At 37.1% G+C, this 12,533-nt stretch overlaps 1 protein-coding gene across 1 annotated transcript; it reads right to left on the bottom strand.

The window, feature by feature from the left end:
• Positions 1-8,554: 8,554 nt before the first annotated feature.
• Positions 8,555-11,829, bottom strand: LOC119506125 (52 kDa repressor of the inhibitor of the protein kinase-like). The gene has a single exon (XM_037799034.1). The coding sequence runs from the start codon at positions 11,725-11,727 to the stop codon at positions 9,439-9,441; it is 2,289 nt and encodes a 762-aa protein (XP_037654962.1). The 5' UTR covers positions 11,728-11,829; the 3' UTR covers positions 8,555-9,438.
• Between the last annotated feature and the right edge of the window lie 704 nt (positions 11,830-12,533).

The following is a 12,533-nucleotide window of genomic DNA, read 5'->3' as shown; positions in this document are numbered from 1 at the left end:
TGCCACAGACTGTGGAGAGAAAGTATAGCCTTGCTGACACCTTGATTTTGGACTTCCTGTGTCTGAAAACATAAGCCAATATCTTTCAATATATTTGTGATGGCAGCCTGGCAAACTAAGACACCTGGAAACAATAGAGTAAATAAAAACAAAATTTATAATTGTCTTACCAAATATACTTTGACAACCAAAACCAGTGCAGAACAACAACAACAAAAACAAAAACACTGCCTTTAGTTGAAGTTGTTCAATTAAGGAATACTCTCACCCCAGAAGAATTTATTAACATTTTAAAGATTGATGAAACCTTCTAGAATTTTAGAGTCACAGAGAGAATGGCTCAGGTGCTCTTTTACCCAGTAGTATCTTATCTAAAAATTAAGTGTGAGGTGTTACAGGCAGAGAGCACAGGTAAAACTGGGAGTGAAATGATCAGGTCTAGTTGACAGTGATAAGCTCTTTTAGGGCAAATTGTAGGAAGCAGAAAGGAATGTAGTGATTTTAAAAATAAAAGTTTTATATCAGAGATTCTCAGTAATGCTCAGACTCAGGCTTGGTGGTGAGACGAAGGTGATTGGGTCACCCCACTAAATGAATATCTGAGAATCTGGGAGGGAGAAGGAGGTGGCATGAGTATTTTGATAAGCTTGGATTTACTTTTAAACTTGATCATTAACATATTTTTAAACATCAAGATCACAAAAGAAATGAGATTTTTATGCATATTAAAGGAGGATATGTGTTTTGCTGAGGTTAAGACCTTCTGTTGTAAATATAGATGTCAGTATTGTGATCTTTATTTTTTAAAATGACCAAAAGGGAAAATAAGATTATTATAAAAGCTCCTAATGAAAAGTGAGCCACAGTTCCATTAGTTTATTTTATTTTGATTTGAGCCTTTTTACCTTCTTAACATTTTGCTGCACTTTTAGTCTACCTTATAACGATTTTAATTGTTAGTTGTTGTTTGATTAATACCAAGCACATATTTTATTATATCTAATTAGTGCTGCCAACTCTGAGGGGCAATGTATTCAGTGAAAACAACAACCTCACAACAACACACACACACACACACAAAAGATAAGCAATTCTTCCCCCACTGGAGTTTAATGAAAACAAAATAAGTCAATTAAATCTAAATATATGTAAATTTATGCTTACAGATAAGTCTTTTAAGAAGCCAAAAATGGAGGTGAAAATAATGAAGTAAATTCTGGTGCAAAAGAGGTGGTGATTCACTGATTATACCTAGAGAAGAAAGTTAAATGAATTAATGGCACTTCTTGTTTAACTGTGAAAAACATTTGCTTCTTGAGCATCCTCCTCAATGAATATGGCATGGAGTTTTATAAGAAAAGATTCATTAACTAATGGCAATGATGTAAGAAACATATTCTCATGCTTCCCTAAAGGATAATGCCAGTGCATTCTAGAATTGTACAAAGTGATAAAGGGAGATAGATAAATGATTAGAATCAATAGCTTCATTGTGTTGTTTTAATTCCTGGAGAAGGCTTATCACTTAAAACCCATCACTGGGCACAGCAACCTGCTCTTAAGTGGTTTATGTGTGTGGCTGTATATGGTTGCATTTGGGAATAGAAAAAGAAGACAGCACACCAGGGAGTAGTGATATATTCCAAACAGTTCTCCAGTTGAGAACAACTGTTCTGGATTATTTTTTTTTAATCATATTTGAAATATAAGCTGCTGTCATTTTTTTAAATTACCAATCTCAATTCCTAGCTAAATCTGTATTATCTTCTTCCATGTATCTCAGGAAATTTTCAAAGATCTTTAATTTTTCATATGCAATGGTCCTTCTACCACCATTTTGATGAATGATCCACAGTTAATGATGAAATCTAAGATTGCCTGGGTTGGTGGGTGGGGGTGGAGGATGCAAATGAGAAATCATTTGTGGTGGCAATGCTGGGCATTTAAAAGTCAACCAATAAATATTTATTGAATAATGAATGAATAAATGAATAAACCTTCAGAATCAACATAAAACTAATTATGTTATCTATTTCTCATAATCTTCCCAGTCTGTCCTGAAATATAACCAGTGTAGGACGAACAGTAATCTGATGCACTGTTATAAATAAATCCAAAATCTGGTATATGTAAATCCAAAGTGTGTTATACTAGCAATCTTTGGTGACTGGTAGAGAATTCTGGATAAGCTTTCACTCCTCTACAGAATGTGCTAGGCCTCTGCAAGTCAACACCTCGATGAGAGATACAGACCAAGCTCCTGCCGCATGGAACTCCGTGCCTCGTGACTGCAACAGGCAGTAAGCAAATAATCGCACAGTAAGTATATGACTGCAAATTGTGATAAAGTGCTATAAAAGGAAAACATCACTGGAGAACTTCCAACAGAGAGAACAATAGTGTCACAGAGATGAAGGATCAAAATACCTTAGAACCTGACGGAAGGCCAGAGTGATTAGAGGACATGGACCCAGAAGAAGACGGGAAGAGGTGCAGAAGGAGAGGTGGGTAGCAAAGACCCCATCAAAACCAAGTGCCAATAGATATTTATAGAAAGAGGGGTGGACGGCTGAGTTATGGCGCCTCCCAGCCCCTGATACGAGCTTGGTGGGTGCCCATTTCCCTGAGAGAATCCCAAAGGCAGTACAAACACAGGAACAAATCTAAACAGAAGAACATTTTGTTACTTAACAAGACAGGGTCTAGGGGAACTATTTTGCTGAGGTGTTTCAGTCCTACAGACCTAGAACTGAAACAGAGGAAAAGGACTCTTTGTATAGGTTTACCCTAAAGTCCAAATTTTAATGTCTTGGGATTTACCAGTTCAGTAAAAGGAAAAATACTATAGTTGAGGAGAAGAAACAGAGGAAGGAGTAGGGAGAGCAGATCTCCTTGAAGGCAGAGAATACCCAGGGACTGGTAAGAGTTCTCATCTGCTTCCTGAAAAATCAGCCTCATTGTTTTATCATTGTGTATCCAGTATAGAAATCCTTTGCAAGGTGGCAGAGAGAGTGGAGATATAGTGCATGGTTGGGAGAAAGATACAGCCAATTTTCAGATACAGTTTTATAAAAATGATGTGCTTTTAAGAAAATTTCTTAAAATATCTGAAAAAATGCAATGAACATTAATTGTGGTAAGAAACAGTGGTTGAACAGAGAAACTATTTTCATAGTTACCAAGTAATATTGAGAAGGAGAAAAACAATCATCCAGTCATGAAATTGTCTCCTATACAGAAAAATTTACAATACTACCTTTCTGTACATTTTGTAACCTGTATTTTGTTGAATCTATTTCATCTGCTTTTGACAGTTTTGCCTATCTTGACAGAAAATCAGAGGATTTCAGGTAAAACCTAGAAATCAACCAAATTGGGTCATGGTCAGCTTGAAATCATATTACATGGCATGCTGGCAGAGCAAATAAGCATGTATTTGCATGTGGCCTTATTTATCTGTGAGCATATTTACCCCGTATGATTTTGTGGGAAAAAATACTCCAGAATGCCCTTCTTATCATACTTTCTCTTCATTAACATTAGCCTTTCTTACTTCACTAAAATTTATTAAGGTTTTAATGTTTAACTTTTAAAGCCAAATAGCTGATCAGCATTTGTAAATAAGATTTCTATTTCTTAAGATTCTTTGGACTATACCAGTGATTTATTTCTTTAAAACAATAACGAAATAATATGCATAAACTCTTAGAAAAATGAAATTGGAAATTATTACCTAACAGAGACTCTATGCCTTGCCCACCAATTGCTAGAGTAAAGACTGTATCAGAAAGCTTGGAAGGGAGGGACAGAGATCCAATTCTATCCTCCCTGTTCACCCTCCCAGTGCCAGGGCTCAGTGAGATTTGAAAGCAAGAAAAGAAGGAGAGGAAGGAGAGGCAGTTCTTCTTGCAAGTCCATAGGGACAAAGTGCTCAATCCTTATCCTGCCCGGGAGGAGTCGGGAGCTCCAGAGCATCACAAAAACTAATTAATAGTGCAGTTTATAGTTACAGCTCCTTTCTTCTGTTGCTTCCCTAGGGCAATTACAGTGAAATGAGCTGGCCTTCCAGGACACTCAGAATTTGTAGGTTGGCAAAAATATGGTTCCTTTAATATGCAAGGAGATATAAAATGTATATAAACACACATCATATTATTTGACTGAGCATTCTATTTCCTCAGTTTATATTTTGTGTTTCATTATATAGGGAGCTAGCATCTATAAAAATAGTGCTCTAGGTTGTCAAATGGGTTTGGTTAATGCTGAAAGTTCCCACAACAATATTCTAGGGGCTCACAAAAACAGTGATGTATAGCTCCCAAATTAAACAAGACCAAAAATTACACTTAGAAGTCAGAACAATATGGATCAATTCTTTTGGATTAATTTGCTCAAGAGCTCAATTGCCATTAAAAAAAAAAAATCCTGATAATTACATTTTTGGTTTACCATTAAGCTTTGTGCATTTTTGGTCCTCTCAGTGGGCCAAGCCATGTCCATGTATTCAAAAAAAAAGAGTCACAACATGACAATCTTCAAAGATGTTAAGTGTCTCAAGGCACTGAAAATATGAACATCATGTTTTTGTATAATTCCATCCAATTATTATTAAAAGATGATTTATTTTAGTCTTTGATTTGAAAAAGGAAAGTTCATATATATTTTAATTTTGAATAATAAATATTGAAATAGCAAATTAAATTGAAAGCTTTCAAAAAAGAATTGTATGTGAAGAAGAAAAAAACTTGAGGCAAGAATGGGAATAGTTTAATGAGTCTGCTCACTAAGTTTCTACCCAGTTTCAATTTTCAATTTATTAGAATCTACACTGGCTATCCCACAGTGGGAAACAAACAGCTGTTGCTTAGATTAAATGTTCATAGAGGCTTTTAACTTTGATGTAGTTTCGAAGTGCGCTGTCACTGCCAGGCCAGTGGCCTCAGGTGGAGATAAAGCTTTGTGTATCAGATCACTTGATAAGATTAAGCACATTCCTGTTTCATTCCATAGATACCAATATTAATTCAGAGGTGAAACTCCCTTTTGCTACATATTACTATCATCCAACTGGTTGCAGAACTTAACCTCTTGGTACCTCCATGTCCTTATCTGTAAAAGGCAGAGAAAAAGGTTTGCTCTGAGTACCAAACAGAATAATGCACATAAAGCATTAAAAAGTATTGAAGTATAAAGTATTGGATCTGGGACACAATCAGAGCTTACTAAATAAATTACCATTAATATTATCTACATTGATTTTTATTTATTTAATTCTTATTGAGGGGAAATACACATAGCGTAAAATGAACCATTTTAAAGTGAACAATTCAGTGGCACTTAGTACCTTCACAATGATGGGCCAACTATCACCTCTACCAAGTTCCAAAATATTTTTGTCACCCAAAAGGAAATCTGTACCCATTTAGCAGTTGTTTCCCATTCCCTCCTCTCTTCCTAGCCCCTGGCTACTAGTAATCTGCTTCCTGTATCTAAGAAGTTACCTATCATGAATACTTAATATATGAAATACATTATGCAACCTTTTGCATCAACTTCTTTCACTTAGTATATGTTTGGAGATTCATCCATGTATTAGCACATATCATTACTTCATTCTTTTTATCTTTGAACAAGATTCCATTGTCGAATACCACATTGTGTTTATCCATTCATCCACTGATGGACATTTTGGCTGCTTATACCCTTTGACTATTGTGAAGAGTGCTGTCATGAAGAGGTGTGTACATGTTTTTGGGTATCTGTTTTCAATTATTTGGGAGTGCATAGCCAGGAGTGGAATTGCTGGATTGGCCCTACACTGCTTTTAAATTCAAGAAAACACAGAAGTGATAGCATAACAATGTGCTTCTGTACTAGTATTTTTCCCCTTCAGTCCTGTTTCCTGTCAACCACCACACAAAGTGATACGACAAGACATAACCAAAATACTTTTGTAACGAAAGGAATACTAAACATGCAGTCAGAAGTCCAGGTCCAATTTCTGACATGGATGTAACAATTGCTATGGGCCAGGCACTGTTGTAAGTGTCTAACAAGTATTAACTAACTTAAATTGTCACAGCAACCCAATGAGGTAGGTGCTGTTACTACCTCCACTTCACTGATAGGGGAAATGCTGCAAAGAGAAGTTAACTTGCCCCACATCACACACATTTGACAAGCAGTGGCACCAGATTTGAACACACAGAGACAGCTCTTAGTCCATGCTTCATGGTCTTTCTGTCCTCTGAGCTTCCATTTTCTTATTGAGAAATAAGACTACTAATTCTTATGAGCAAAATAACCCTACAGTTATCCCACAAGGCTGTTTCAAGAATGTATGTGATAATAAATCTGAACTGCACAGGAAATGAAAAAGGCTATACAAATGTAAAGGATGACTGTTATTAAGCTACTTAACCAAAGTGCATCTCTATCTGTGAAATCAAACAGCATATGGCTGAAGTAACATGCATTCTAACATCCACCATGAAAGATGTGATACTATATTTTATGAAAAGAGGGGAGAACAGGGAAGGGAAAGGAAGGGTAGGGAAGGGAAGGGAAGGGAAGAGTAGAGAAAAAAGAAATCACCCATCCAGGAATGCTGATAATAAAGCTTTCCCCATGATCTATTGTTAATATCCTTGTATAAAACAAGGGCATTGACAGAAATATTCAGTTGATATCAGATCTCCAAACACTTGGGAATCATGCTTTTCAAACAATTTTTACAGCAGCCATTGAGAGCCTTTATGCTGGTGAATTTTATGTGTCAATTTCACTGGGCTATGGTGTCAGAACTGGGTAATTTTTCATTTGATTTCTACTTATTTTCTATTATTTTGGTTTGATATGTACATGTTTCTGTAGAATTCCTAGGAGGTAGTTTATTCACTACTTTTGATGGTATAATTAGTAAGTAGGAGTTATGAAGAATACTCCTATAATTGTTCAAAACCAGAGTATAATTATAGAACTCTATTTTAGAATTTCTAAAAAAAAAGTTAACTCCATTTTGGAACACAACTTTTGATGTAAAGTTTAAAAAGATTTATGAATCTCATTCAAAAACTTCAAATATGTTTATGAAAACTTCTCTATTCCTTAGTGAAATATTTGCTGACTATGAGGCATCTATTGCTTCCTAAAAGCGTTAGTTGACAGCTTCCTTGGGATATTCCAGTGTGATGAATTTGGCATCCACACAACTATCTAGTGCACTGCTAATCAAATGTGGTCCATAACCAGTGCATCTTGTCTTTGAAAAATGTGTTACTGGACTGCAAAAAGATAATGAGTAACTTGACTAGAATGTAAAGCAACCATACCAGTAAGCTGACTAAGAAAAGTTTTTTTTAATAGCAAAACTTTCTGAATAAAAGAAGCAGTGTGTTTATTTACTATTTCAGGGCAAGCTCTTTTATCTTAAAAATTGGAGCTTACACACCAGCTACTTTTAGCAGCAGTGCTCCAGTGCATTTTAAGTGGGAGTCCCCCTACCTAGTGCAATACTGAAAACTTGGGGTTCTGGAGTCAGGCAAACCTGAGTTTGCATACTGGTCTAGCAACACAGTAGTCAAATGCCCTTGAATGGACTGCTCACTTTTCTTAATCCAATTTCCTTCTGGATAAAACTGGGATAAACCTGTTTCATAGACATTGGGGTAAAAATTAAATTAGATGATGTAACATGCTTAGCACAATGTCTAGCATATATTAAGAACTCAGCTCAAAAGTGCTATCTTCTTAGTTGTTACTTCCAGATAACTGAAGGATTATACCCTTGTTCTCCTTCATGCTCCTGTGACTGATGACCAAAACCACCTAACGGATCCTGATCAGTTAGAGTGAAAATTTGCCTGAGTAATGAGACACAATATCGGCTAAATGTCTGCAAGGCTATACATGGTGTGGAAATATTCCTGATGCCTATCCCAGAGACAGAAGGCATGGCAGATTGAACAGGATTGAGGAAAAGGCATGGCATTTGATGCTAGAGGCAGCTTCCCCTGATCCTAATTTTTAGAGGCAGCTTTTCCTTGAGGTAAATGATGCCTTAAATATGAAAGTATATAATAGCTTGTCTTGCATGGTGCCTGATGCAGAGGAGGTGCTCAAAATATTCTGTTTATTAATTCAATCATTGCTAATTTTGTAACATAATAGACTGGTTTTTGTGCAAAAGTGTATTTCTTTTTTTTTTTTTTTTAAGTACATCTTTTATCCTGGAATCACAACAATCTATTTTTTGTCAATATTTGCATTGGTATCTTCAAAAGTTCTGTCATGCCTAAAATACTTTTAGAGTTGCATCAGCATTCTATAAATCACTGACAAGTCCAGTTAATCCCAATATGACTCATGACATGTGTCTGCAGCCACTGCCATATTTGTAACATTTAATCACTTGTTTGGCATAGTTTCAAGCAAACATGGTGAAAACCAAATCTGAATGGGAGAGCAAGCATTAATTTGGGGTTTACTCATCTCTGATTTTTTTTTTTTTTTTTTTTTTTTTTTTTTTTTTTTTTTAAACAAAATTCACATTTTATTTAGATTGAAATAAACTGTACAAAATTGATTTTCTTCACCAAAAATAATAGCAATATTTTCTGTATTATTCCTAGATAAACCACAAAACACTTATTTTTGTAGGCTTTCCAGGTTCTGCTGATAATCAAGATGAGGCAGTAGACATAGTCATGGAAATAGATAGAAGAAATCAGACAAATCAGTGGTCAGTATCCATGGCCTCTGATTCTGTCTTGACCATGAAACAGAAATGTTCAACACATACCTGCTAAACAGCTTATGAAAGCATGGGCTCAATAAAGGAATGTAAACAGCAATAACCAGATGTAGAAAAAGGCATTCGAACTGTAACTTGTTCCTTTAGGTTCATTTGATAAAGACAAAATCTACGCTGAAATCCTTGCTTGGCGAGCTCAGTTTCTCTCACTCTCTGGTAATTCCCTTAACTGTCCAACATAAATTTTAACAACATACTTTAAAGTCTTTCTAGTTAAAGGTCAATAGTGAACCTCATTGTAACACTTTACAAAATGCATTCCTTCCTTCCATACCTCGTCAAAATTTATTTCTTCAAAGTACTGATAACTGGACTGGTAACTTGACAATTGGAGCCACAGTGATGATTAATGTCGTGTCTAAAATGACTTAACTAAAATAATTCCAGAGTGCCACTAATGGAGAGCACACAGAAATGAAACGTGGCACTTTCAATGCTACCTTCTGCAAGAACAGACAGGTCTTCAAAGCATGAGAGTTCAAATGGGGGCCCTTTAAATAGGTAGATTATTAATAACAAATGTATTCAATGGGAGACCTATAGGCAAAGATAGTCAGTGATTAAGCAGCCTACATACACCTCACAGCTCTTCCTCCAAATATAAGAGAAAACCTATTTTAAAAGTCTCAAGTATTTTCAATGGTTTCTGAATTACCTGTGGGAAGCTCTGACTTAGTTGTATAGAGTTTGATATATGTGTCCACCATCAAATCCAGATCATGTTTTATATCAAAATTTATGTTAAGCAAAGCCAAGTTACTTGACCTTTGGTCTGTCAAAGTGTTCCTCAGGTATGCTTTGAGACGCTTTCGTCCATTTTCATAGCGTTCATTCTCAACCTTCATCACAGGAAGAATGCATAAGACCTTCAACAAAGCATAAACATTAGGAAAAAACTTGATGTCAGGCAGATGGAGGGCTTCATAAATGGTGGATGGAAGCTCTATATCTTTCCCTCTGTGTTTCCACTTGATTCTCCAACAATGAAGCTCGGCTGAGAGTGTGTCAGGATTGGGTAAGTCACTTCTGTACATGTCAGCATGGTGTTCCTCCGACGTATTGAATTTGAGCTGTCCCATGACAGAGGGTACCAGAGATAAGCATTTAAGAGCTTTGAGGTGCTGTTCTGAGAATATATCTTTAAGTTCCTGAATAATGTGCTCCACTGTTGGAACACTTAGGGTTTCTTTATAGTAACTCTCAGAGGTTAACTGAGACTCCAGGTTACCTTGCTGAGCTCTGCGGAATTTGCCAGGGAGTTTCATGTGAATATCAAGTTTGGTTGCCAAATTTGTGGCTTCCTCAAACCAAAATTCATGATAAACTTCAATGTTTTCCATCACTTCATTTAGTGAATGTAGCACTGCAGTCAAGCTGCTGGCTGCAAAGAAGACATCAGAGGTTTGCCCCTGGAGATTTTTCCCAAAGGCTCTTGTAAAAGATAGGACATTCTTAAGAACAACAATGGTAACAATGAAATCAAAATCTGTTACTGCACTACAGAGTACAAATGCTTGGCCAGCTATGCAGTTATTCCATCTAATATTTGTGTCACTATTTATACCATCTAAACATAAAACAAGTGCTTGCAGGAGTTCCACTAAAATTTCAAAAGCATCATGCCTTCCTGTCCATTGAGAATGGCAAATTTCCTTCAGTTCATTACCCCTTTCTTCATTACTCTGAAAAAGGACTGAAATTACACGGTCAAGTTCTAAAAGTAGTTGTGGTGATCGATGGAAAAAAGCAGAAACTTCCTCAATCGTTCCCAATGCAACAGATACTCCCGTAACAGGCACCGATTTTGCTAACCACATATTTAAGGCACAGGAAGAGCAGAGTGTATAGATAGCTTGGGGATATTTCTCTAGAAGTCTCGAAGCAACAACTTTCATCTTGGAAGAAAATCCACTGGACACAATGTAAGCCTGTCCACGACAGTACTCCATGTTCAGCCCCCACTTCTCAGTTATTGTAGTGTGAAATTTCACAGCCAAAATTTCTGCATCAGCTTCATAAGGCAGGAAGCCCACAAATTCCTCTCTCAGGTTATGTGATTCATCCACAAACCTCACCAACACTGGCAGGTGCTCTTCCCCTGCTATGTCCACCACATCATCAGTGATAATGGAAAAGAAGTGTGAGTCTCTCACTTCCCTGAGAGTTTCCTCCCGAATGCAGCTCTCACATATCTCTAGCATCTGTTTCTGCTGTGTTTTCGAACAGAACAACGTGTTAACTGCTGTTGTCTCAAAGCGCTTTCTCAGAACCTCTTCACCAGAATTTATTCGGCACTCCAGCAATGCTTGAAAGTTATCAGGCGTAAAGAGACCTTCTGGGAGTTCATCAGCCTCATGCCCATCCAAAGGTATGTTTTGTTTTCCCATAAGAATCAAAATTTCAAATAAAGATTTTAGGTATTCTTTGTTTTCCTTTTCTTCAAGGGTTAAAGGTAAAATATCTTCATCCTGTTCTTCACCCCCTTCTTCTATATTTGGGTTCTGAGCACTGCTGTTGTTTGTTTCTTTATGTTTTTGTTCCTGTTCAGAAGTTTCATCAATTTTTTTCTGTTTCAATGTCCTGATTTCATCTTCACTCAATTCTTTTATTCGTTTTCTGTGTCTACTATGTGGATTGTTCAAATGACTGGTAAGATCAAATATTGTTGGTATAGCATTATCTCGAAGAACTGTCCTATAAGGACTAGTTCTACAGATCATAGAGGTCTCAAAGTGTTTGGCACATAACCGATAATGTTTATTTAGCTGATCAGGTGTTTTATCTTCTAAGTCTGCTCTCCTACAATTCTCCACCCACTTCTGGCATCTGGCCGGGTCCCGCGGAAACCTGAAGAAGGCCAGGTCGGACTGCGTGCTCTTCCGCGTGCAGTTGGGGGCAGCGCAGAAGTTCGGCATCGTCGCCCACCCGCCGGCCGGCCCAGTCCTCCCCTCCCCGCCTCCTCAGGGCAGCCCGCCAGCCCGTCGGGGCCGGGGAGGGGAGCCAGGCCGGCCGGCCGGCTCGGCCTCATCTCTGATTTTTTACCCAGTCATAAACCAGCTCTGAGTAGACTAGTAGGTAGAGAAAGGAGGACACTTACTAATCTCTTATGGAAATCCATGAAATAGCAATTAATTTTATTTTTTTAATTCATATTTATTGAGATATATTCACATACCATGCAGTCATACAAAACAAAGAGTACATTGAATTATTTACAGTACCATTATATAGTTGTGCATTCATCACCAAAATTAATTTGTGAATAAAATTTAAAGTGAAAGAGAACAATTAAAGTAAAAAAGAACACTGGGTACCTTTTTTTTTTTTTCTTCCCCATTTTTCTACTCATCCATCCATTAACTAGACAAAGGGGAGTGTGGTCCATATGGCTTTCCCAATCGCATTGTAACCCCTCATAAGCTACATTTTTATACAATCATCTTCAAGATTCATGGGTTCTGGGTTGTAGTTTGATAGTTTCAGGTATTTACTGCTAGCTATTCCAATTCATTAGAACATAAAAAGGGTTGTGTATATTGTGTGTAAGAGTGCCCACCAGAGTGACCTCTCGGCTCCTTTTGGAATCTCTCTGCCACTGAAGCTTATTTCATTTCCTTTTTCATCCCCCTTTTGGTCAAGAAGATGTTCTCCATCCCACGATGTCGGGTCTAGATTCCTCCCCGGGAGTCATATTCCACGTTGCCAGGGAGATTCACTCCCC

This window comes from Choloepus didactylus, chromosome 11, assembly GCF_015220235.1.
Source record: "Choloepus didactylus isolate mChoDid1 chromosome 11, mChoDid1.pri, whole genome shotgun sequence".
In the NCBI taxonomy this organism is placed as follows: domain Eukaryota; kingdom Metazoa; phylum Chordata; class Mammalia; order Pilosa; family Megalonychidae; genus Choloepus; species Choloepus didactylus.
The sequence above is the reverse complement of the archived record's forward strand: the minus strand, read 5'-3'. Positions and strand labels throughout refer to the sequence as shown.